Source organism: Balaenoptera acutorostrata, chromosome 3, assembly GCF_949987535.1.
Source record: "Balaenoptera acutorostrata chromosome 3, mBalAcu1.1, whole genome shotgun sequence".
NCBI classification, from domain to species: domain Eukaryota; kingdom Metazoa; phylum Chordata; class Mammalia; order Artiodactyla; family Balaenopteridae; genus Balaenoptera; species Balaenoptera acutorostrata.
In genome coordinates, this window is record NC_080066.1 from 70289091 (window position 1) to 70315736 (window position 26646).

A 26646-nucleotide genomic window follows, 5' to 3' on the forward strand; every position below is an offset into this window, starting at 1 on the left:
TTTAGGAGAGAAGAGTCTGTTCCTTTGAAGCCCAAGGACATGGTCTGCATCAATCCTGTTGTTCCAGGAAATCTCAGGAAGTCATTAATGGTGTTAGAAGGCCTCAGACTTGAAGCTAAAGACGAGCAACTGCAACCTGTTCCTTTATGCTGGTGAGAGCTGAAACGAGGACTCAGTGCAGCCAGCACTGGCTGGGACCCTCCTCGGTGACACACTGTGCTGGCCGTGGCCGAGCCTGCAGACTTGGGTAAGGATGCGGGTTCTCTTCCCTAGCAGCTCATTGTCCAACTCAGGCGGGAGAAGGGGGCGAGCAAAGTGAGGCTACAAAAGGTCAAATGCTGGGCAGGATGCTGTGTCCAGCCTTAATTGCTGTGGAAGGAGAGAGCCGAGTGGGTTGGGAAGAGCATGATGTGCATCTTGGAGCAGTGGTTCTCAATCGTGAGCCCATGTCAGAATCACCTGGAGGGCCCCACCCCAGGATTTCTGATTCAGGAGGTCTGGGGTGGGGCCTAGGAATGTGGGTTTCTAACTTTCCAGGTGATACGGATGCTGCTGACCAGAGACCACACTTTGAGACCCATTGACTTTGAGGAAGTGATGCTTGACTTGAGCGTTTTGGGCTAAGAATTTGGGCAGATACGTGGGTGAAGGCTGCAAAATTCTTAGTGGAAGCTATGGCATGAACAAAGGTATGGAGATAAGAAAGCAAGGGGTTATGTTGGGGAAACCCCAGTAGTCCAGCTAGAGAAATGGTGGTAGATAAGGATGGAGTGATGCTGAGAACCTTGGAATTCCGCTTTGTGCCTACTCGGGAGGTAATCAAGGAGCCAGTGGGTTTCGAGCAGAAGACATGTAACTGTAATTAATTCCAGGAAAATCTGGCAGCAGGACTAGCCAACACCAATTGATTTACCAGTCTGCCTGGAGAGCTGTGTTGAGAAGGATTCTGAAGCTGAGAATGGACCCAGCACTGTGGTGAGTGGTTTTTGCATGGATAGAGAACTAGTGAAAGGTGGTAATTTTGCCCTGTACTTGCCATCCCTGGACTAGAGGGAGACAAATTAGGAGAATATTGGAATAGCTGTGATAAAAGGTAATCAGGAACTTTATTTTGGTGGTATTCCTTCAACCATATATAAGGACTTGTATAGGACAGCACAATGAAAATGGATGGAAAAGACATTGCTAAGGTAGAATCTACTAGATACAGGCACCAATTCATTCACTGAATTCAGCAAAAGTATGTGGTGGCCAAAAGCAGCTGAGGATACAAGAATAAGATATAGACCCTGCTCTCAAGGAAGTCTCAAGGAAGATTCACAAAAGGCTTCCTTTCTGAAGTGAGTCTCAGAGCATTAGGGAAGGTTAGCCCGGAGAACTGGTGGTGTCAGGCGGGGCGGGGGAAGCAGGATGTAGACTGGTGCGATACATGAGGAACTGTGCTTAACACGACGCTGGGTGGCAGGGGCGAGGCAGCGAGCTGTGAGAGCTGGATAGGGGCCAGGTGGTAAGGGTCACGTGGCCCATGTTGAAGGCCTTAGAATTTGTGCTGTGGACTCTGGGGCCGTCTAAGGTCAGGGAGGTCACTGGGGGCAGTGTGGATGGTGCATTTATGGGAAAGCAGGCTGGAGGCTCGGAGAGTGGTTAGGAGGCCATGCAGTTGTCCAGGTGACAGAGGGCCTGGAGTACAGGGCCGAGAGTGGAGGGACAGGGCTGGTCGGATGTGGGGCGTGAGGGAGTGGTGGACGACTTGTGGCCATGGGCTGGGGAAAGGATTGTGATAAAGCGGGGCTGAAGGCCAGGAGAGGGCGATGGTTCAGTAAGGGCAAGGATGACTTCCGGTTTTTCAACTGAGTTTTGAGGTACTTGTGGCACCGCCACGTACCAGTAGCCAGCAGGCTGTTGGATATGAGTCTGAAGCTGGGGATTGATGTCTGGGCTAGAAATACAGATTTGGGAGTCCTTAGCATTTATGTGGCTTGAAATCACACAGGTAGATGAGCTCTCTCAGGGAGGAACGTCAAGAGTCCATACACTGGTCTGGGGATACCCCCATGGAAGGGGCAGGTGCAGGCCTGAGAAAAAGAGGAGAGCGGACATTCAGGGCTTTTCCAAAAGGGAGGCTGGATCAACAGGGGCAGCTGCAGAGGTGGGAGGTGGGGGGGAGCAAGGAAAAGAAAAGCATGGAGCTGCTCAGGACTTGGAGAAGGTAGGGCGGTGGGGGGGGGGTGCTCCCGATAAACACAGAGAATCAGGAAAGGGAGCTCACTTGGGCAAGGCGGAAGATGATTCAGTTTGGGGGTGTTGTTTTGGATCACGTTTCACAGGCAGCTGGAATTTAAAGTTGTGGCGCTCAAGGAACAGGTTCGTTTAGAGGTAGGGATGTGAGAGTCATTTGCCGAGGGATGGACCAGATAAAGCCTTGGGGAAAGTCGTTTAGGGGCGGGAGGCTAGAACTGGCCAAATAACAACGAAGGTAGGGATTTGATGTAGTTCATGGAGGCCAAACCTATAGGCACGTGGGTGCCATTCCTGGGAAATCTGCCTCCCTCCCGGTACAGCATGTGTGGACTCCGGCGAGGTCCTGGGAGGGAAGGCTGCTGTAGAAGTGGCCCAGCTAGAGAATTACTCCAGCCCCCTTCCACCTCCCCCAAATTGTTTATTCATTTTAATCATCCTGTTTCTTAATCCACATCAGCTGGGGTCAGTGTAAGATTCAGCCATGGAAAACAATTTTGAAGTAAGTCTCTCTCTCCTTGGGCGTTTGGAATTTAAAATGGATTTTCACAGGAGCTAAGTCATGTGAGCTGGAGAGTGTGGAAACCTACTTCTTTCGGAACCTGAAACCTACCTCCATTGCTTGTGGCAAGATTAATCCGGTGGCGTCCACTCACTTGCCAAAGGCTCTCAAATACAAGGGAAACGAACGCGAAGTAACAACGCAGAGACAGCGTCGCTGGGACTTGTGCAGCGCTGGGAGACGTGCCAACTGGGAGACTTGACACCTTCACGTGCCTGACCCGGAGGCTCCCGCTATCCCTGCAGGACTGGCTGGCACCGCGTGTTGCCCTCGGTGAGTGAATGAGGGCAGCGGGGCTGCGGCAGAATGGGACCTGGCACATCCTTGGTCAGAGTGCACTTGGGCTTGGAGACACTTTTCTCCGAAGCCCCCGGGGCCCTTTAACCTCTCCTCTGCACCCAGACGTGGCAGCGAGAATGAGAGCGAGCTTCTGGCCCAGCAGCTTTTCAATGAAAAGTTTATTAGAAGGGCACTTACAGGGGAGAGAGAAGGAGAGAGAGGGCACAGTTCTTTAACAATAGGGGTACAATGCTTAAACAGGTGCTCTGCTCTTAAGATAAAAGTTAGAAAAATCTAAAACACTATAAATACATACATGCTTTTTACAAAGGTATTAAAAAGGTCAGGCTGGCTGAGAAGGGAAGGTAATCAACATCCTCCGCATTCTTTTTCCCCACCCAAACGGGAGTCCAGCCTAGTTGCAACAGCAGCACTGAGGGTGAATGAGGGATGGCTCCATCCCTCTGTACAGTTCTCACCCCTAGAAAGGGAGGGGGGCTTGGTTCAGAGGCCCCCACGTAAGGGCCTGTATTCGACTCCAAGCTGCCTGTGTCACATGCTGCCACGTGGGGAGCCAGCCTGGGTCGGTCATGCCAGGCGCTGAGCCCAAAAGCCACTGCACCCTCTACCAGCGTTTGGAACTGGCTGTGCCCCCTCTCTTCCCAGCCACTGTCCTTGGGAGGAGAGCCTTTTACAACTTGCTTCAAAAAATTAAATAGTTATCTGTCTTGAATGGTTTTAAGAAATTATTACATAAATATAAAAACACCAGAATGCTCGAGTGTACATTACTTTAGCATAAAAAAAAAAATTACAGGATCACTTGAGAGAATTTCTCAATCCAGTTTACACAATACACGAGTTTTTGCATGTGATAGCTGTGTTTCTGAAAGGTTGCCTGTAGAGCAAGTCATTTCCCCACTCTTCCATCAGAGATGCCTCATTTTCACTTTTGATCCATACATTTTTCTAATTTCCCACCCACTTGTGGAGTGGCTGATACTCCTGAAAGACTGTTACTTGAAGGGGTTCTAGAAGGGAACGTCTATGCCACACAGAGAAAAATGGTACAACTTAGCTGTGTTGAGGTTTCCTTCTAGCAAAGATGTAGATTTGGGAAAAACTCCCAACTCTGCCACTTAGTCACACAGTAAGACACAGGGCCCAGAACCAAATTCATGCCCTCTCTTGCTACTGGTAACCCCCTTGGTAAACAGTCCCCTGAGCAGTCTGCAGATTCCTGTCCCTCCCTTCTCCTTTTAAGGACTACAGAGAGTGGCCTAATGTGAGCTCTCGCCCCGCAGAGACCCTCACGGAGCCTCAGAAATGGCAGCTTGGGGCTGAGAATGAAATCAGATATCTGCCGTCTCCCCAAGCTACTCACATACATGCATGACATGCACACGTTACTTAAAGAAAGCCTTTTTCTGCGGTGTGAGTAAAAGCATTTAGCCCTGGAATACGTCCAAACTCTAGGAAGCCAGAGGGAGATGGAGAAAAACAAACTAAGCACAAGATACGTGCTACAGCTCATTCCAATACATTAACAATGATTTAAAAAAATAATCACCATGGTAAATAAAAAAATACAGCACAGACAACATAAGGACAATGGAAAAGTCTGCCAGCAGCCTTGCCCTCATGTCTGTTCTTCCTAAGAGTCCAAGTCCCCGCTCCTGACTCTGGGCTTGTCTCAGAATGTCAGATCTGCAGCCTGCCAGGAAGGTGGCCAGCAGAGAAGACTGGCCAGCACAGGCCTGTAACCCGAACCGCTGGGGCGGCTACCTACTTGTGCTGGAAGGCTCCAAGTACTAAATAAAGTTAGGAGGGGGGAGGGAGTGGGAGGAGAGGAAAGGGAATACAAGTTGGCTCCTGAGGGAGGTGCTGAGGCCAGGATCTAGGGCCCCGCGCTATAGCTACTCTCAGGTTAGCGTCAGCACAAGCCGCAAGGTGAAGGTGGCCTGGCGGGGAGCCCGGGGCAGGGGAACAAGGCACGTTGTGCAGCCTGGACAACGGCACTGAAAAGGGTCTCCAGCAGCTACTGTCACCCCCCAGAACTGCCCTGATTTCCTGCTGCCCCTTTCAGCCGTCCTTTAAGTTTTTCAATGTATAAATGCCTTCAGGCAATAGGATTTTAAAACTATTTTTATGACTTGAAGGACACTACTAATACACGTGCCTCAAAGCCACCTACGCAGCCTCTATGGTGGGAATGAAACCAGATCCTAACTTCTGGGTACAACCAAATTTCTTTTCAATGGTGCTGAAGGTGGGCTTCCCCACTTTTTCCTCACTCATCCTCCTCCAGCAGTCTAGTCTATAAAGAAAAAGGGCCAAGTAAGTAGCTTTCAGAAAAACACAAAATTAAAACTTCATGCCTCCTAGAAGTAGCCTTTAGCTTTGAGCACTGAGGGTTCTAAGACACCATCCAAATGCAGCCAGATGTGACCAACAAGATCACCCAAATTGGGCTGTACCTGAAGCCAGTTCCCAAGTACCTGGGGGACAGCTGTGCGCCGTAGGAAGCCCTCATAGGAGGTCACGTTAGCAGGTGGAGAACGCGGGCCCTCAGAGACTGCTCCCCGTGGCTTGTAGAGGGGGCACCACGATGGCTTCAGCCGAGGCCAAAATGGAATAAGAAGTCATACCATGAGTCTCAGACCTGACCGGGAGCAGGAACACACATCCAGGAGGTTCAGATGATTTCCTGTATCTAAAAGAAGCAGTCCACCATCATTTCATACCAGGCACGAACGTCAGACTTGCAGTATCTGGCCCCCTCAGGTGGAGTGAGGGACGACACACTGTCTCCGGCTCTGTGTCAACAGTCCTGCGCGAAAACCAGTCCAGGTCTGGCAAGGTACTCTTGTCTCTTCCTGTGTCCTCTGTAGGCTTGGCAAGCAGCTCTCCTACCTGGAAACTTCAGGGCTGGAGCTTCAGAGGCCTAGGATCCTGCAAGTGAGGCACCCAGGAAGCCCCCAACATCTCCACATAGCATCAGAAATGTCATCACATTTGAGGTTTATACCTGCCAAAAGTGTACACTTTCTTCCCTTCACCTGCAATTAAGACAGGACTTCCATAGGAAATCCCTTTATTTTTCCTGGTAGAAATCCATGCAAAAATATGGGATAAGTCATTTCATACAAAAACAGCAGCAAAGTATAAAGTACCAATTGCAAGTGGCAATTCCGTCTGCTGTATTCTGCAAAAGGCCAGTAGAAGAGGGCTCTTTTTTTTTTTCCAGTTGAAATAACTTATAGTAGTTTTCTCACTAATTGCCACTGGGAGCAGTACTTACTACACATTATAACTGCTAGAGTTGTCGCTGATGATCCTCTACTGTGAGCTAGATAATCTCATATCCCAGGGGAAAGATGACAGACCTCTTTGCACCAAACCTGCAATTTTCAAAGGTGTAAAAAAAATTTTTAATAGCCCTTTCATTTGCTTTTGTGTTGGCCTGAGAGATCTTTCCCTCCTGGTGAATTTGCTTCTGTTAATTTCAGCTTCCAAAAGTGCTGGCAGGTGTCTTCTCAACAAAACCTGGAAAAGCTTAACTTTGGGGGAGAAGTTGCTGGGTCCCCCTCTGGTTTCCCAATCAACGTGCCAACCCAGGGTTTGTTTTTTTTTTTTTAAATATAAAACAAAGGTTTAAAAGAGCATACGATAAAGTTCATTTAATTAACGCAACTGACTACATCAGCCAATATAGCCGAATGCGTGAGAAAGCGGAGCGAGCTCTTACAGGTGACCGGAGACCCACGCACCGTGGTGGTGCTGCCTCGGCCTGAACACCATCACGGACAACTGCCTCCTGCTTCCCAGGAACACGTCACATAATTCAAATCTCTTTGAGATTAACGTGATGCTACAAACTATACATTTCCTACGTGCTGAGCCTCAACAGATCCTTCCAACTGCTGAAAATGCAGACAACTTTAAGAGTGTTTTTAAAGAAGAGGTGTCACCACCTTTTCCCACCGGTCCCTGTGTGCTCGGTTCTGGACACACTCGCTCATACCAATCAGTATGCTCCCCGGGGGGTGGAGACAGACAAGACCCCTCCCCACCCCAAGTCAATTCAGCCCCCAGGGTGCAAGGTCTGCCGCTGCTGGGGTTCAGGAATGCTCACTGGAAGAGGAGGGCTGGGCCCGAGGTGCGCTCATACCCCTGCCTGCCGGCTTCTCCCTGCCTCTAGAGCACCCACGGCGAATTCCGCACTCAGTCCTGACCACAGGGCCGTTTCCTGTTGGGCAGTGACATCTCAGTTTGCTGTCATTAAAAGAAAAGGGGGCTGGGGGAGGGGGCAGGTGGTAAAATACTACCTGTTTGCTCAAGCCACCAGAGCAGAAGCCATTTCTTGCCCTTCACACCAGGGCCAAAGGGCAAATGTGTTCAGCAGACACGGCTGTTCATAAAAATCCATCTCTGGGTTTGCTTTCATGTTCTGTAAAACAGGCTGGTGCCACTTTGGTTGAGGGAGAAAAATTTCTTCTTTGACAACAGTGATCTGAGTTCTGATTTCTCCACCTCCTACATGGCCATTTTCCCCAAGCCCACCCTCCCCGCCCTCCCCCTTCACACCCAGTGTCTCTAAGACACACTGGAGCAGCGGATGCTTGGGGAGCCCATCTGGGTGAGGACCTTGTCAAGCCACTGCAAAGGCCCATTCAGGTGCAGCTCGATCCAGCAGGGGGTGCTGGTCACGGTCTGTCTCCTGCAAGACATTGGGAAAGGGGTGGGTTGGGGGATGTTAAGAATGTCCAGAAGCACACACAGACATGTCAGAATGCCTTTTCCTGCTTTGGTGACAGGCTTCTTCCCAGAGCCAGAGATACGGACTGCCTTGCTAGACCCCGTCCTGGAGGAGGTGCCACTAAACTTGCTGAAACTGCCGGGCCAAACTCCAAGCAGGAAGGGCTTTGAGTAAATCAGGTTCTCCTGCACCAGGGAAGGAGGTGGCCCCCTTAAGAGAAACATGTAAGGCAAATTCCAGGATACCCCAGAGGCCCCCCGGTTGCCTTGATGGGCTCCTGATGGAGAACCTCAGCCAGAGCAGAGGTCTCTCTGGTCCCCCTGTCCTGAGAGGGCACCTACAGGTCCCCTGCCCTCAGCCCCTACCCACCCCCAGCAGGCCGCGATGACGTGCGTCTGCCTGATTGAGGGGTGTTTCTTACAAAGCGCCGACAGAGTCCACATGCTGTCGGTCCCCAATGTGCTGATACAATTCCCATCTATGGCCTTATTTTGGAAAATCTTACGAGCAGAGTGAGCCATGGAACAATTACTGGAAAAAACCAAGGCACACCACACGTTTCTTTTCCCCAAAGCACTTTGTCTAAATTCGGGCTGGTTGATGACGCAGCTTGCAGGCAAGCTCCCAAAGGCCTCCACTGAGCAAGGGCTATCTGCTGAGGCCGGAGGCGCTCGTGCCAGCTGGAGGTGAGAGGCCTGGGCCCTGCTTTCAGCCACCTCACAGGAAGGGGTGAAACCTTACTCTCCTTGGCCCAGGAGGCAGGAGGAGGGCGAGACTGTTCTGGGAAGGGGCCGCACCACCAGTTCGGTTGCTCTGCGGTGCTGCCGGGTGGCAGTGACGTGGTGGGCTGCACAGGGCTGGGTGTGCTGGCAGCATGTCCTGCACGGTGACACAGTGCCCCCAGGGAAAGGCTTCTGCCAGCAGGGGCCTCTTCCCAAGCACTTGAAGCTGGCGGACTGCAGTGCCGCGCCAGGTCAAGAGCCGCTGGCCCGAGGTCACCACCCTCCTTGCTTGGCCTGCGCTTCTCCCGAGTGGAGGGTTAGAAATGGGCTTGCAGACTCGGCCCTGGCGTGCCTGCCTGACCTGGGTGCCTGAGTGTAGCCCTCTGGACTGCAGTCTGAGTGCTAACAGGAACAAATGGACCTCCCTCTGGCTCTTTTCCACTGGGTCCATCTTTAAATATTTCCCTTTCCCCAACTAAAAACAAGATTAATTTTCTAACCTTTCAACTCTTGCTCCCTAAATGATTCAGCCAAGGCCAAAAGGTGAGCTAAAATGTCCCTCGGGCTGGGCCTTTGGGCCTGGGCTAATCTCAGGCCATTATAACTGGGTTGTAAGTTCCCCGACGGCTGACCACTCGGATAGCTCAACTGGTCATTCATCCCAGATTTGAGAGAGACCCCAGAGACCAAGGTGCTGTGTTCCCTGGCACTGTGGGGCAGACACGGAGAACAGCAGCTAGAGGACGGTAAATGAAAGAGGAGGATTTTATGGACCGAAATCCTCTAATGAGAATCTGACTTTCCATAAGTCATGCTCATCTGGATTTCATTATAAATGGTGGCCCAGAGCCAATACTGAAATGGGTTTGGCCTGGGTGCAGAATGACTGCAAAACAAAATGGATTCCAAACATCTGGAAAAATGGAGAGAAGGGGAGAGTAACTTGCAAGGCGCTGGCTCCAGCTGACGTGTGGGCACCTCTGTGTCTGCCGCAGAGTCGGGGCTGGGCACACAGACCTGCCTCTAGGGGAAACTCCTGTCCAGGTGTGGAAGGAAAGAGCTTCTCCAAGCCCACAGCAGAGTGGCCCGAGAGATTCGACAGAGCAAACCAGGGACACCCCTGACCAGCGCCATGTTTAAACCAGTATGTGAAATTCTGAAAAAATCATTTCTGAGCAAGTAAATTTTGTTCCTTTGACTACCCAAATCTCCTCCTCTCCCTTCCCTGCTTCTCAGTTTTAATATCCTAGATCCTCAGGGTCCCCAGGTCAGAGGTGGAGCCACGGAGGAGAGAAGGAACAGTGAGATGAAGACTTAACTCCCCGGAGAGGGTCGTCCTAAAACCATCTGCCCAAAACGAACAAGGAGGAAGACGCCAAGAGGACACAGTCCTAGGCTCAGCTTTTCCACAAATGATGCAACTCCAGGCAAGTCGCTTTCCCTCCCTGGGCCTTCGTTCCCTCATCCGTACAACGGGGACAATGCCGGCGTCCCCACCCAGGGTTGTGGTGAGGATGGAATGCTCCCAGGTCCTGAGAAACTGAAGCACTGGGCGAGCACTGCTCAGCTCTTGTCTAATGGGACTTGGCCCCGCTCGTATCCCTGGTCCCTCTGCTCTATGGGGAAAGGGCCAGCCTAGCTCATCTCTGGGGAGCCCTTGCTCTGTGTTCTGAGCCACCTGCAGTCCCCGCATCCCGGGGACAGGCACCCCAACTCCGACCTGTACTCGGCTCCCCAGCCCTTGACGAAGCTCATGCGGATGGTGCACATCCGGGTCAGCTGGTACACGGCCTCGAAGCCCTGGTTGACAGACTGAGCCAGGAGGGCGGCAAACTCCTGGTTGTTGAAGATCTTCAGGTTGCATCCTGCCAACAGAACAAAAACAGTGCTCGTGGGGACGAAGAGTGCACTTGTCCGGAGCTCCTCTCCTGGCTAAAGCCCCCGCCGGGTCACCAGGACCGGTGTTCCCATATTAGCTACAGATTCCACGCTCCGCACCACACTGGGGGTGGGCCCATGTGGTCCCTGCCCCTGAAGCCATCACCGCCTTGATGGGGAGATGCAGCTGACACAGGTGACGGGGGAGAGTTAAACAGTGGCCCATAAGCTCCAGTTCCCAGAGCTGTGGGAAGGCTGAGGAAGACAGTAAAGTGAGCCCAGGAACAAGGTTGGGAGAGGTGGGCCCTGCCCTGGGCGAAGGGGCCAAGGCAGGACTCCAGGGAACAGAGGCAGGGTCACGAGCCTGAAGGCCCACGTGGTGTGCAGGTATGGCCGACCTCCTGGGGAACAGGTGTCCTTGCCCTTTGATGGAGGGAGCATCAGAGAGACGGGCCAGCTGAGAGGCTACCCGGCCTGCCGTGCCAACAGGAGCTCGGCAGAGGGTCCTGGGCACCTTCCACCTGGGCTCCTCCAACAAATCCACCTCTGCCCGGGCCAGGAGGGAGCGAGAGATCTGGGCCACACCTTGGCCTCTGGGCACGAGGCTGGGGTGGGGTGACATTCTCGGCAAAGTGAACGTGTGTACCTACTCCAGGCATAAAACCAGAGACAGGCACACATAAAGTTTACAGTAAATCTCGTTTGAAGTCCTACCGCCTGAGTGCCAGGAATGTGTCAATCAGAAAAATAAAAGACAAAAGCACATGCCAAAAATGCCCAAAAGGTGAGCTGAGATGACACTAACGGGCCACCACTGTGCCCCTTGGCTTGCTGCGTGACTCTGGGCTGGTCACTTTCTCTTCTAAGCCCGTGTCTCCCTTGTGAAAGGAGAGGCTGGCCTCAGAGGCCTCCCCAGCTCTGACATTCCATGAGATAACATCCAGCACTGCAGCCAGCTCTGCCCGAACCAGAGAGAGGGAGAGGGCGGGGCCGGGGCATGGGCAGAAAGCCAAGTGCGCATCTGGACTTCCTCTTCTCATTTTCTCTGAGGGGAAGAGGGGTGAAGCAGGGCCCAAGGTGGGTTCCGGTCCCCCGCCCAGCAAGCAGCAGAGGAGCACACAGCCCTAGGCTCATCCTGGCTCGGCCACTTACTAGCTGTGTGTCCTTTGCAGGTAGCCTGACCTCTCTGAACTTGTCTCCTCAGCATGCCTCCTCGCCCGAAGAGCTAGAATAACTGGTGAGGACTAAGTGAGCCCCAAGACAGCCGTGTGCTCTGTAAACGCAACCACACGACGTTCCAGAAATGGAGAGCACCACGAGCATCTCAAACGCTTTGCATTCTTAAGTGGATCCAGCCCATGACCCACCGCTCCACCATCACCTGCTACTTAGTGAGCAGGAAGACATGCCACACACATGCCGCAGGCAATGGACTGAGCCACACACTCTACCCACCGGGCATAGTCCACACTCTGCGGCTGCGTGCCCTGGGAGAAGTGGGCTTCGGCGGGGGCTTCCTGCCTCAGCTTTCTAAATAAAGAGGCCTTGGATGAGATCAGCCACCTGCCTGGTCATCTACCCAGGCCTGGCCCTGTCCAAGCCACCCTCTGGGGTGAGCCTGCCACCCCTTGGAGTACAGGTGGGATTCGTAGCCCTACTCAGAAAACCCTCAATAGTCCCCCTGAATAAAAGCAAAACTTTCTCATGTCCTTCCATGGCCTGGTCCCATCATGTTTTCTAAACATGTCTCCTGACTGTCGTTTAAACGGCCTCCACTGCAGGCAGAGTGCAGCCTACGTGTGCCCTGCCCTCCATCACCTCTGGGCCTTCGCCCATATCGTTCCCTCTGCCTGGAATGCCCTCACGGTCCCCGCCCCACCATCACCCTATGCCTAATGCTTACCTACCGCTCCAAGCCCAAATGCCTTCTCCTCCATGAAGCCTTTCCTGATTCATCCTAACAGTTAAATGTGTTTTTCCCCTTGGATCCAAGAGCACGTTACCCATGCTGCTTGCATGGTGCGTAGCACCCTCCCTTGTATTAAACGCATTTGTGTCTTTGCCTTGTACACTCAGCTGATGGGTAAGGTCTGTGGGGACAGCAGGAGGGCTTCCTGCACCCCTCCATCCCCTACAGCATCTGGCATGGCTTTAGGAAGGAAGGGAGGGAGGAAGAAAAGAAGGAAGGAAGCAGGCATACTATCTTAGCATCTATGCACACAGGCAATAAACACGTACCCACAGATCAAAGGTGGATCTGTCAGATGCTGCGTCTGCTCCCCGAAGGTTTGGGGAGGTCACAATAAGACAGCAAGGCAGAGAGAAAACCCAAGGGAAGCATCTCCAGATTGTCAATGCAAACACCAATGCGGAGAAAAGGTAAGAGAGAAGAAACCTTTCCAGCATCCCAGGCATGTGCCGCAGAGGAGAGGACCTCAGGGAAAGGGTGGGTATGTCGGTGGTGTTACCTGGTGGGATCTTGCAGACGGTGGCTGGGTGCCAGCCGTAGCGCTGGTTACAGTTGGGAGACTGGACAAAGATGGCACTGTCGCTGAGGCACTCTGCAAAGACCTCGCCTCCAATGTAGTACAGCCGCACGCCTCGCCCTACAGAGATTCGGGTCAGAGTGGTCCTGGCACCAGCTGAGGCTACCAAAGGAGGCAGAACTGCAGCCGATGTTCCAAGTGACTGGTTCCCTGCCCGGTTCACCAGGCAAACAGGGCCCAGAGCCCAAGCCTAAACACACAGGGAAGTGGTGGGTGATGCTAGGTTGCCAAAGCTGGGGAGGCAGACGACAAGAGGAAAGAACATGGGTAAGTCTTAACAGCAGCCTCTGCCAATGACCCGCCATGGGCCTCGGCCAAGTTACTCAGCTGCTGAGCCTCAGTTTCTTCATCTGTAAGATGGGGGCAACAATAATACCTACCTCATGGAGCTGCTGTAAGACACACAGCAAGTGCCTGGTGAGCAGTAGTTGCTGCTGCTACTACTACTAGGTCCCTTCCCCCTCCAAGATTCAGAAACTCATTTAGTCAGCCTGCAGAGCTCCTCCTGAGGCAGCAGATACCCCAGGAGCCCTTCACTGCAAAGATGGCTTAATTAGTGCCGCTCCCTGTACCTTTCTCCCCTCGATGCATTTTTCTAAAACATTCCATAGCTTTATATCATTTACTTTTCCTTCATCTCTTAAATCCACTCCAGATGGACAGAAATTATTTTTAAATTGGCTCTGCAATTCAAGCAGTTACATAAACCCTCTGACAACGAGTCTCTGCTCAGCCAGGGGATGTTCTCTTCTTCTGCCTGGAAGGTCTTTGTTCCCACTCCTGGGGGCCGAGGCCCAGAGGGCCGGGGAATGGAGCCAGCTTTCACAGGCGCAACGTGGAGTGGGATGGAAACCAGGTGACCGGCTGCAGGCCTGCCTCCTCGTCCCACCACTGTCCCCGGCCCCGCCACTCCCCAGTTCTTCCTGGCTCAGTGCTACAGGACTTGGTGGCTCACAGACACCAGGGTGCTGACAGATTCAGGGGCCACTAGGAGGCGCCCTGGAGTTATGTCAGTCAAGAGCGGGAGGTGGAGGTGGGAAGACCCAGACCCAAAGAACAAAAATGTTTGGGTAATTTTTGAAATGTTATACTTAAATATAGAAAAGTATAAAGTGAGTAAGTAAACACCCGTGTATACCACCGAGGATCTTTTTAAAAGAAAACAAGTAGGAGGCTGTCTGGGAAGGACGCAGGCTCAGGGGCAGCAGGGGGCTCTTTGTCACTGTGTTACACACTTGCTGTGTGGCCTCTGCAGGGCTCTGCCCCTCCCTGGGCATCAGGTTATTATTCCCTGGAAAATGAGCACACTGGCGCAGGCCCATGGCTTCCAAACTTTTCTTGACTGTAAAACCCTCTCTCCAAATGAAATCTTCTGTGAAGGCGCAAGATATAATACAAATAAGAGCAGAGGTGCTCTGGTTCACATGGGCCCAGACCCCTGCTGCCCTGCCCAGCTCCTGAGTTTACTCTGGAACCCCTCGGCCACCCTGCATGCACTGAACAATGTCTGAGGATACCCACCATCTCTACACCATCTCTATGGCCCTTCTAGGACTCTGGATCGCAAAGCTGTGAACATCCTCAGCATGCTAATTTTATGAGCAAACCAAGTGACACACAGCAAGGCTTCCTCCTCCCTAAACTAAGTGATCTTTCACCACGTGCTGGGTGTCAGGAGAGAGTGTTAGCAGCAGTGGTGTCCCGGCAGCGGGCAATGCTGGTCTCTCCACCTCTTCTAAGTTCCTAGAACCATCATATATGAAGTGAACAAACAGAATATCATTCCTCCAAGATGGACTATATACTTGTCCACCTATCAGTACTTCAAGGGTATTTTTATTAAGAGAATTGCACAGGGGCTTCCCTGGTGGCGCAGTGGTTGAGAATCTGCCTGCCAATGCAGGGGACACGGGTTCGAGCCCTGGTCCGGGAAGATCCCACATGCCGCGGAGCAACTAAGCCCCGTGCGCCACAACTACTGAGCCTGCGCGTCTGGAGCCTGTGCTCCGCAGCAAGAGAGGCCGCCATAGTGAAGAGGCCCGCACATCGCGATGAAAAGTGACTCCCTCTTGCCGCAACTAGAGAAAGCCCTCGCACAGAAACGAAGACCCAACACAGCCATAAATAAATAAATAAATAAATAAATAAATAAACCCAAAGTTAAAAAAAAATTAAAAAATAAAAAGAGAATTGCACAGTTGCCTTTCTCAAGAAAGTCAACTGTCCTCCTCTGTGGCTTTCAAATTTTCAGAAATGGTCTCTGAGTGGGAACGATCAAGCAACCGGAACTCTACCTGTCTGGCCCCTAAACAAGGCAAGACAGAGCTTGGGGGACGGGCATGGGGGAGGCGCACAGTGGTGGCTGGTGGGTTCTGGCAGGGGCTGTGCTGGGCTGGGGCACGGGGTGGTGTCACGGGGGGAACGCGGCCGCCCCTTACCGATATGCCTCCGCGTCAGCTCCACGGCCGCATTCCTGTTAACATTGGAGAGCAACCCCAGGCAGAAGCGCTCTGAGTTGGAGGGATCGGTGAAGCCATCCACTGTCATGGACGGCTGCGAGGCGTGGAATGTCTCCCCGACACGCTGGTTGAGCTCGTAGTAGGAGATGGAACACCAGAAGGCCGGCTCGCAGTAGGTGACGGGCTGCAGGTCTGGGGAGACAGGCCGGGCCGCTGGGTCAGGGGGCTCCCCAGCCCCTGTGCTCCTGGATGGGGTCCCCTAGATGCTCTGGAAGCCTGTTTCCCCACCTCTCAGGGCATTATAATCCCCCCCACCCTTTTACTGTGTGAAACTCGCAGGATCCAGTGGGACAAAATCCTCAGGTGTTGGGAGAAGCATTCCACTGGCCTTGGCACTTTTTATTAGTTTGAGCTCACAAAGGCCCTGCCCTGCCTGGCCTGGCCTTGGGTTGAAGCAGTATTCAAGGAGGTGCTGGGTCAAACCCAAAAGGCCCTGAGACCGACAAGCACCTGCCTAAACGCACCGGACAGGCCAGGAGTGCCCACTGCGGTCTGGCCACACCATCTACCTCTCTCCCAAGGTCCCCAAAGTAACCCATGCTGATCTCTGCCCCCCAGAAGGGCGTGCAGCTTCTGGCTCTGCCTGGTCGTGGGCAAACTCCTAGCCTGTCGGGCGGCAGCGTCCAAGCCTGTGAAATGACAAGGCTGGTGCGGCCCAGGGGGTCGCGTCTACAACCGCACAGGCACCAGGCACTAGGCACCGGCTACAGAGTGAACTGGGTCCCTGCCTCTTATTACGGAAACTGTCTTCCAAATGTATCCGGATGCCATCTGTCGGGGTGACTAAGACACAAACTCACCTAAAAGAAGCTCTGAATTTATCCTAGTTGTCAGTCTGTGTCTCGGTCAAGGGCTCCTCAGAGCAAACTGCCATCCTGTGAGGGGGCGGTTCTCAGAAGAGGTGGGAACCCCTGAAATAGAGGTTTCCCCTCACGTGCCTCCACATCACCTTTCCCGTGACTCCCTACGCCTCCTGTCACCTCCAGCTGCCCCAGGCTCCACACCTGCCCTCCTCCTGCCCATCTGTGTGTCATCTCCCACCTTAGGGTCCATCCTCTTGGCCCTGGGCCGGTCCCTCGTCATTCCTCACTTGCAGCAGTGCCACGCCTCTGACAGGACTCCCCAGCACTCCAGCCAGCCCTTCCAGCTGCTTCTCTGCTCTGCACTGCTCCCTGGGCCACATCCTGCCCTCTGCCTACTTGAATCCCACCATCTGCTGGCGAATCAGGGATTCTGCTGCTCTCATTCCTCCGTCTCAGACCTCCAGCCTGAGTCACTTGCTCTGGCTCTTACATATACGTGGAGCCGCCTGGTCACTCAGGGCGTGTCTTTGTGGGAGCCAGTGAGAGTGATGGGAAGGGCTCGCCCTGCCAGGTCTCAGCACTGGCCCGAGACCCCTGCTCACCGCCCGCCGGGCAACGTCCCAGAGCGAGAACCCACGAGAACCTCTGCTCAGCTCACCAGACCTCTGAAACTGCGTAAAGCCCAGGAGAGAAAATATCAGAAGCTGTTCCAGGAGGGGCCCGGGGCCCCCTGCAGGGCAAAGTGGCCCTGATCTCCTTCTGGGGTCTACGCCCATGATCCCGTCTAAGGGTAAAAAGAAGGTCAGCACACACGGGAGGAGCTGCAGCCCAGTGACATCCCTGCACTCAACACACCCAGGAAGAGTCAGCTAGAGGGTCAGGACACCTAGATCAGGTTTCTCAACCTCGGCACTATTGAGATTTGGGGCCAGATAATTCTGTCTTTGCGGGGAGAGGGTTCTGTGCACTCTAGGATGTGCACAGCATCCCTGGCCTCTACCCACTAGATGCCGGCGGCACACATCCATCTCGCCCTCCCAGCTGTGACAGTAAGAAATGCCTCCAGACATGGCGAGAAGTCTTCCACGGGGCAAAATAGGCCCCGGTTGAAAACCACTGCCCTAGATGTTTGACCAGGTCATCGAGCACAAGCTTCAAGGCCAGATGGACCATCGTCCACCCTCCGCTCACACACAGACCAGCTGTGTGCTGCCGAGCAAACCAGTTAAACTCTGAGTTTCAGTGTCCGCATCTCCCCCGGGTCACCGGAGTGGAGAATCTCCTTTATCACCAGGCGCTGTCTGTGGATGGACTGAGATAATTCCAGTGGAGAGCGGGGCACACGTCAAGCACTCAGTAAATGGTGTTAACAGAAATTATAATAATTTTGGTTATATCAACTTGAAAAGATCCTGTTCTTGTCCTGACCTCCATCCGAAAGGGGCAAAGTGTCCTTGCCCCTCCTTCTCTTGCCAGGGTCCACACTACTTAATGGTGAAAGTGGTGTGATGGGGCAGGAGCGACCATGGCCTGCGGCCAGTGCCCCTGAGGCTGGCTTGAGCCACGTCAGCCACATCCGGCTCTGGCTTTGCTCGATGCTTGACATTCCAGTGAGATAAGCTATATTCTAAACAATGTGGTCACTAAAATGTGAGCTATGTTGCTTTGGAAACCTTAAAAAAAAAAACAACCACCACCACCTAAGAAATCCAAGTGCACTCCAAGCCTGCAAAGTGGTCTGGCAACGTGTCAGGGCCGAAAGGCACTGGGGAATTCCCAGAGGCAAGCTCTGCTGACCCTGCTGTGCAACCTTAGGGACGTGACGTCCCTCTCTGGCCTCAGTGGCCCAGTCTGAACAGTGACTGCAGTGTACTGGAAGCCACTGAAAGCAGACCGTGTAGGTCACGGCGTTTCTGGCACGGGTCCCCCCGAGGAGGCAGCTATGGCTGATCCGGGCTGGCCTTCGCTTCTCTAGCCAAGTAAAGAACAGAGCAGTCTTCATCTCCAAATTACAAAGCCTTTTCCAGCACCCCCTGGGCTGAGTCCAGGCAGAAGTGAGCGAGCTAGGCTCCCAGGAACACTGACCCAGCCCACCCATCAAAAGAAGAGAAGCCAGCAGGCCACCCGCTGGGTAACATGGGGCCAGAACCATATTCTGGGGATGTGTGGGCTTCAAGGTGTCTCAGAATCAGAGAGAGGCTTGGGGTCCTAGCCCAAGAGGCCCTCCCAAGCAGATCTGAGCCCTTATCTAAACATCCCTGCAACTCACAGACACTCACTGAACAGTGTTGTGGAAAACACAGGATGCAGGAGCCTGACACATAATTAAGAAGATGCTAGTTGGGGGAACAGAGCAGTCAGGCCAAGGCAAAGTCTGAAGGCTGCCATTTCAGGGAGTGCTGTTTGGACGAGCTGACCTACATTCAGAAGCAGCACCACAGTCATGCACTTACTGTTGTCTGCAAACAACTGACAGTCAGCCCTGCCTTTCACCTCTCTCCCTCCCATCATCCCTCAGTGCTTCCTCAAGGCATTTCTGTACGAGGAGCTGCAGACCCAAGTATGATCACCACCTCTGGGTTATGCCTCGAATGGCACTTTATTTTAAACTGCATGTATGCCCTCATTTCTTTCCTACCAAAGGACTTATCCACACCATGGTTCCGAACAAGACAAAGTCAGGACCCTGGAAAAGAGAAGATTATAAACAGGCTAACCATGAAGTTATAGCTACTGAAAGAGCACTCAGCTTGGCTCTAAGCTTCCTAGCAGACAAGGCAAAAAGGGGAAATATGCTACATGGCTCTGGTTGGTGGACAGACAATTCTTACTAGTTCTGCAGGGGAAACAAAACTTGTCCTGGGCACTAAATCTTAAATGACATCTTCAGGTGGCTACTCCTCCCCCATATCAATCAATCCAGCCAGCCAACCCACCCTAGTTCCCAGAGTTTCCCAACAAACGCAGAAGCAATTTTATGTAAGGTTGCTTCTGAAAACCCTCAACATATGCCACTCACAGGCTCCTCTGGGAGGACAACTCCACAGGGTAAGGTGACCTCTCCCAATGGAAAGTGGTTTCGCTTCTCTAGGCCAAGGACTCAGCACACCTGGAGTGGCAGCTGATGGCGTGTGCCCAAGGCCTTCCCTTCAAACGCTTCTGCTCTCGGCCAGACTGCTGAGTCTGTGCCAGTCTCTCTTCCCGCAGCAGAGGTGTTGCAGACGCAGGAGCCTCCCACTGCAGCCGTTCTCGGCCCCCTGTCCCCACCGGTGCGGTGTCGGCCAGACCACTCGAGGAGCACGGGGCACTTAATTCTCGACTGGCTCCCTGCCAGCCTAACGCATTGGCTGGCTTCAGCTCTGAGCCCGATTCCAAGCTGGCATTGACTTTCTGTTTTGTTTAAGGAAAAGAAAACAGAATAAAACCCAGAAGGCAAAGGGATGCCTATTAAAAACATGTGCGAGAGATCCAAATCCGGTAAACGAGAGGGGGGGAAGGTCGGAGCGGGGAAATTAACTTTCTACTATACATTGAAAGCAGGGACTGGGCAAGGGCCGGGAGCAGCGACGCTGTAAAGCTAAAGGTCAGAACACAAACGGCTGCCTTAGTCCGCGCCCTGCTCACCTGCGGAAGGCAGCTCTGCCTCCGGCCAGGAGACTTCCACGCCCCACTCCCCGTGTGCATTTCCCCTGCCTGGACTGCTTGTCCCCCTCATCTGCCAGGACGCAACCTTCAAGGCCCAGCGTGGGTGGCTGTGAAAACATTCTCTACCCCTGTGCCTGAGCCACCCGTGTACCTGAGGGTTAGGTCCCTGCAGGCCCAGGCCAGCTGTGTCCCAGCAGCCGGGCACCGATTCCAACTTGTCTCACCAAGGATTAGGCAACAAACCCAGTTTTACACAGAAAAGACCTCATGCTCTTTCAACCTAGGACCAGTTTACTGAAACCAAGAACAGTGGAAACGTCTAAGAGCTGGACGGACCCTCGGGAGCGTGACAGTCCAGCCGGCAGCCGACTTCCTGCCGTGAAGATGCCTGCCTGTGGTGTCCCAAGCTTATGGAAGATTAAAGCCCAACGAGGCCTCGGAAAAGAACTTGTGCAGCAGCCCAAGACACCTGGGATCGGGTTGGGCCTGTAACGTGGGCCCCTGCCCTCTCTCGGGGCCCAGGGGTCTTCCTGCTACTCTGCCACCAGGGCCCCCTTCTCCTGGCAGGAGAGGAAGGCAGCCTCAGCCCAAGGTCCTCCGGGAAACCAACACCTCCTTAAACTCCAGCTCAGCCGCTGCCCCAGGACATTCCCTGGTACCTCGTTTCCCCCAGTCAAGGCCCCTCCCGAGATGTCTCACTTTAAAGCAGAGAACAACTTTACTCACCGGCAGGATCCAGCTCGTTATCTTTCTTCTCTCTCTCCGCCTCCCTCCTCCTTCCCCTCCATTTGCTCCAATCCTTGACCTAAATCCTTAGGAAATTCCAGGTGACTCATCCGGCATGATGTGTAATAACAGGAGCATCACCTGCTCACATCCCTTCCCTGCAAAACAAAGCCCTGGGACCTCCCCAGAGCCTGCCCCTGGCCAGAAGCTGAGCTTCCTTTCAGTCACTCATGGGGCTCCTCCACGAGGCACCCCAAGTGGCTTTACTGTGGCAGGAGGTGCAATCTTTTGCCTGGAGGAGGGAGGAAATGAAGAAGCAGCCAGATGTCCTATGCTTGCTTTCTTTTTGTATAATAACTCCTTTACTAGAAATAATAGGTGTCCTGAGATGCCCCGTCTCTCTCTGGGGAGAACTCTCCGCGTGCCTGTCAGCATCCTACTGTTTGGGACATGCCAGCCACAAAGGAGAAACGCAGGGGCAGCTGCTGCGTGCTGCCCACCCCACCACCCTTTTATCCCCAGAGGATGCCCTTGAACTCACGAGGAGTTCTCTTCTCACTTTACATCTCTGCAGAACCCGCCCACTGTGTCCTTCAGCACCTCCTCCCCTCCCTGAGGCCCCATCCTCCACCGTCTGACCCTCAGCCTCTTCCCGAGGGGGTCCCATGAGTCTGTCTTCAGCCCTCTTTCCTTCTTGAGCTGGGTCTCCCTCTCCACTGAATCCATCCACTCCCAGGACTTCAGCCGAACCTTCATCAGTGTTTCCAAAGTGAGATCTACGGGAGGGTCAATGGGATCGTAAGAGAAAAGTGTTCCAACAGTGGTCGGACCCGTGGGAGAAACGCTGGACCAAACAGGCCTCCTTTCTGCAGGACTCTCAGAGGCTTTACACTGCGGGTGCCCTGGGAGCCCCAGGAGGGGGCACAGTATAGGCTTTCCAAACTCATTTGATGACAAAATCATGTCTCTGACTCCACTCTGGGCAAGACTGTCAAACATGCTAATGGCTTCCAAAGCTGCACCTCCAGCCGCAGCCTCTCTCCTGACCGTCCTGCTGCTTCCTGGATACAGGCAAGCACCGGCATCTCCCTGTCGCCCTTCGCCCCAAACTCCGTCCCATCTCCTGGGGCTCTGCCTCAGTTAAACTGAAGCGTCATCGTTATCCCAGTTAAAGCTGATCAATAAATGCCACTGATTCATGACACTCTTAAACGCCCTCTCCTCTCCCGCTGCCATTTCTCTAAAGCATTCATCTCAGCCTCCTTCAGTGCTACAGCTTCCTAAGTGGGTATTTTTTGGGGGGGTGGGGTAGCCCCAGTAATTTCCCCTAGATTTTAAATTCCACACAGTGGCCAGATTAATCATTATGAAGCTGCCATCAGATAACCACCACCCCCCAACTCAGAACCCACCACCTCGCCTTATCCTATAGGCAAGACAGGGCTACATAGGGTGGCCCTCAGGGCTCTCTTCGCAGCCCGCCAACCCCCTCAGCCTCATCTTCTCCACGGTGCCTCCCAACAAGCCAACCAACCACACCGCCAGCTGTCCTCCGAGCTCAACCCACCCTTTCACGCCATTGCTTCCATCGGCAGTGTCCTTCCCTCCTTCTCTGCCTCACCGTGTCCCACCTGTCCTTCAAGGTCCAGCTCATACAGGTCATCACAACTCCAAGGTCCCCCCACCCTACTCGGCACTGTCCTCCTGGGCACGTACAGTTCCTCCCTCCTCTGTGCTGCTCCCTTGGCACCGGGCACGGTGCATCACCGGTGGACAGACACCTCCAGCCACTCCACCAGACTGTGAACGCCTAAAGGTCCTCCCCGGCTCTGGACCACCAGCATCAGTACCTACTAGGAACTCAGCGAATGGTGACTGAATGAGTTAATACAAAGGAGACGCCACCCTGGATGATGTCCCCACTGGAATGCCACCGTTTGCTCCTTTGAACCCTCAGGTACTTCATCTGCACCTACCTCTTGTAGGTAATTACTTTACTGTGGCAGGAGGTGCAATCTTAATTAATTAATCTTATTTATTTATTTATTATAGTTGCAGCACATGGGATCTTTCGTTGCGGCACATGGGCTCTTCGTTGCAGCTTCTCTCTAGTTGTAGTGCATGAGCTCAGTAGTTGCGGTGCGAGGGATTAGTTGCCCCACAGCACGTGGGATCTTAGTTCCCCGACCAGGGATCGAACCCACATCCCCTGCACTGGAAGGCAGACTTAACCACTGGACCACCAGGGAAGTCACCCCTCTTGTTTTATATAAAAAGTATTTATCGTCCTGCCTTATTTATCCCAACAAGGCCAAAAGCACCTTCATGTCAGGGTCTGTGACACCTTTTTGAATTCCCCCACTTGGACTGGCATACAGTGACCAAGCAGGAAGTGCCCAAAGAATGAATGAGTGAGGAAGAGACAGGCAAGCAGGCAGGGCTCCCAGCCAGGGACAACATGGGACACCAGGGCCCTCATACCTGACATTTGTTCCCCACTGTAAGTCAATAGGTGTCTCCTTGAGCCTAGTTCTTCTGAGTGAAAAAGGGGAGAGCTAGTCTAAGTGACCGAGCAAGGCAGGGTCCTGCTGCACATGGGGGCACAAGTTCTGCATCCCCAAGGCCTGAGTTCAAAGCCAGCTTCTCCATTTTCTAGCTGTGTGAAGGGGACAAGTTCATTAACCAGTCCGTTCCTTGGTTTCCTATTCCATAAAATGAAAAACCACAGCACCACCACCTTAGATAGTTGTTACAAAGATTCAGTTAACATGCATGAGCCACTCTGAACAACACTCAGTAAATAGCAAGTTCTCGAGAAATGTTTGCCATCTTCATCACCATCCTTTCATCCCCTTGCAGCTACGATGCCAGAGGCTGTGGGATGGTAGGGGCCCTACCAATAGTATTGAATGGGTGAAGGCAGGGGTTCGAGGGCTTGGCAAGCAGAGAGGAAGCCGGGCCTTTCGGCGCCCGTGTCTCGCCGTGAGTCCTACCGTGGCTTGTTGGCTGACTTGTCCCCCACATTCACATCTTCCCAGCCAAGGGGCACCCCCTCTCTGCCCACCAGGCTTGGAGGCTGTCCCTTCCTTTGGAAGAAATGGCCTAAGAATTCCTGACCCTCAGACGAAAGGCTGAGGAACAGGGCAGCAGGCAGGGAGAACTGTGCCAGCAGGGCACTCTGCCTTGGGGCCAAGTTCAAGAACATGCTGTCATCCTGGTCCACACAATGTCGAGGGGAATTCACAGTGAGTACCCACCCAGGACAACTTGCGGTCTGAACCACCAAGTCAGGCAGTGGGGTTGCCAAGGCAAGCACCAGTTCTGATGTCTGTCGACTTCAGGGCGCCCATGGCCATGGTGGGGTAAGAGGGCTCAGCCTCCAAAGCTGAGAGCCCAGAGTCAAGTTCACAGTCATGGCCTTTAAGTTCTCAAGGGTTAACATAGCTTCCAGCCTTCAGAGTTTGTGTTTAATAACTCCATCAGTCCTTTCACGTCGGGAATGTGACCTTCCCGCTGTAAAGCCCAACACTCACAGTGGTATTATTTTACAAGATGATAAAACAGATCCCCCAAAGTTACATTTCACACTGCCCACTTGCCAGCCTGTATCAAAAGGTTTTCAAGCAGCTCCCCACATTCCAAATGATGACTTTCTTCATCTGATGCTATCAGTCAAGGACTGGGAACAACTGGGAACAAAAGCCAGGCCAATCCACTCTGATTCACCAAGCTTGGATATTAACTCCTTCTCTTCCTGAGCCACAAATCAAACCCCAGCAATACAGGCTGGAACAAAATCAAACTCACATTTTTCTAAAGCTACCAGACCAACACAGAAAAAAACTTGCCCTCAATAAAAACTGAACAAATAATTAATTTGTTTTGAGCCCTCCGGCAGGCCCTACGCTGAAGCCAAAGGATGCTCCTGGATTAAAAAAGTGAATCTCAGAAAAATGACCCAGAAATCAAACATCTAAGGGAAGGTTGTGGAAATGATGGCCCAGCTGCTCCAAAACATCATGAGATAATGCAAGATGATCAACGAGTCATCCAAGTATGGAAATGTGTTTACAAAATAACAATGAGAAGACAGAAGGAGAAGATGGATATGAACTATCATCTCAAAGGCAAAGCACAAATATATGTGCCTGTCCACAAACATCAGAGGGACCAAGATGAAACAAAAATATTTGTTAGGGCAGGGGGATTATGGGTAACTTGGCTTCCCCCCCCCAAATTCCTTATATGGTACTGTTTTAAATAAAAATGACATCATTGTCAGATGAGGTGCTCAGATAAAATCCAAGTAAGTGTATCTGAAACAAGTCCCCGAAAGCCGGGGGCTGCAGTTTGCACCGCTGCCCGTGGCTTTGCATCAAACCACACACGGACGCTCACTGACCAGAGACCCTCGTGTCTCTTAAGCACAAGGTTTGGGGGTTTTTCATTCACTCGTGTCTAACCGCCTCCCTGGGGAAATACGAACCCGGCACACGGCTGCCTTTCCTGCCACCACTGTTCTCAGGTTTCCCGTTCTGTGGGTGACCCCAGAAACAATGTAACCAGAAACCTGATGGGCTGCACTGGGCAGATGGTGGGGGTTGGAGCAGGGAAGCCTCAACTTCAGGGCCCCCTCCACACACGGGCCACCAGGCAGGGCTACAGCTAGAGGGGGATTGAGTCATCCAGACAAAGAGCTACTTACCCAAGTTATTGTGTGCTGGGGACATCGGATTCGGGGATAGGTTTGGAGAACCTAGGAGGTGAGACACAGCTGTGAGACTTCGGAAAAGACAGTTGGCCTGGGGAGCCAGATGACAGAACATCTGCATCAAGGTGGGGCAGGAAGAAAACCTTGGACTGAGACTCCACGGCCCAGGAGAAGACCAAACCCACATCCTTGCCTGTGCTCTCCCTTCCCCAGGCCCCAGCTTCCTCATCTGTGGAACCAATGGATGAGCGGATGACCTTGGAGTCTCTTCCACAACTTGATGGTTTGATGCTTCTAACCAAGCCCCCGGGCACAGGGCTGCTGCATTCCCAGCCTGGGTGCACAGACCTCACACTGACCCTCCCTGTTAACTGAGCCCCCAGAGGGACAGAAGGAGCAGGGAAGACCCTCTCCACAGCTGCTCTAGGCCCCAGGCAGCGAAGGCAAGGCTTGCAGCTGCCCAGACCTCACCAGTCCTGTTCTCACGGCTCAGGACCTGCAAATACCAACGCAGCCTTTTCCCCAGGTTTCAGGAAACTCACTGAGCTGCCTCGGACACCCCACAACTCAGCAACCAGACTGACATTTTATGTAAGACATGATGCTACATGTGGGGAAAAGTCCTAACTACCCAATTCTTCCTACTCTAATATCGTTACTCTGTTTTTTCCCCCGGAAAAAGAAAAAAAACCCACACGGAGTCAGCCTTCCGAAAACCAAGTGACTGCTTTTCCAGAAGGCAACACTGGGCTGGTCCCTCCTTTGTCCCTGCACCCATGGGGCTCCAGCTCTGGCGAGTTGTTTATTGACTGACAGCCCTGTGATTTCAGCCCCGGCTCCACCCCCTGAAGTCTACAGTCCTCACAGCTGGGCCTTAAGCTTACGCTGCCTTGAGCTGTTAACGGGGGTCTGCCCCTGCTCCTTAACTCAGCTGTAACCTCCTTGAGGACCCGGGAGGAACCACGGGTTTCTTTTTCACCCCTAGCACCCAATCTTCGGGGGGATGTGGAAGAGTCACAGAAAGAGCAGAGCTTCCGAATCTGCCACGGGGTCTGGACGTGGCACCACTTATCAGCCACGGGACTTTGGCAAAGTGGTTCGACCTCTTCGAGCCTTGATTATTTTCCCCTCAGGTATAAAATGGGGGAGAATACCACCTATCGTGTGATTTGTGGAAATGAAGTGAGATCGTGCCTATGAAAATGCCTATACCATAGCTGGTACATAGTATGTGCTCAGTTAAGTGTTGGTCTCCTGA

At 52.9% G+C, this 26646-nt stretch overlaps 2 protein-coding genes across 11 annotated transcripts in view; one reads left to right on the forward strand and one right to left on the reverse strand.

Annotated features, from left to right (window-relative positions):
• AAGAB (alpha and gamma adaptin binding protein) overlaps window positions 1-12491 on the forward strand; it is a 96672-nt gene extending 84181 nt beyond the window's left edge. For 5 of the 10 annotated variants that reach the window (XR_009007592.1, XR_003623411.2, XR_003623404.2 and 2 more), the window contains 4 exons: window positions 68-247; window positions 873-975; window positions 2791-3073; window positions 9797-10281. The gene's annotated coding sequence lies outside the window, so the exon portion shown is untranslated. Of the gene's footprint in view, window positions 1-67; window positions 248-537; window positions 690-872; window positions 976-2790; window positions 3616-6588; window positions 6683-9796; window positions 10282-11614 lie in introns of those variants that run through there. The other 5 variants (XR_009007593.1, XR_003623409.2, XR_009007594.1 and 2 more) reach the window with 5 other exon arrangements.
• SMAD3 (SMAD family member 3) overlaps window positions 3240-26646 on the reverse strand; it is a 120300-nt gene continuing 96893 nt past the window's right edge. Inside the window, exons 5-9 of the mRNA XM_007166070.2 lie at window positions 25383-25433; window positions 15423-15635; window positions 12907-13044; window positions 10281-10425; window positions 3240-7799 (exon numbers count right to left, since the gene is read on the reverse strand). Of these exons, the coding sequence (XP_007166132.1) occupies window positions 7676-7799; window positions 10281-10425; window positions 12907-13044; window positions 15423-15635; window positions 25383-25433 (671 nt within the window). The 3' untranslated portion in view covers window positions 3240-7675. The remainder of the gene's footprint in view (window positions 7800-10280; window positions 10426-12906; window positions 13045-15422; window positions 15636-25382; window positions 25434-26646) is intronic.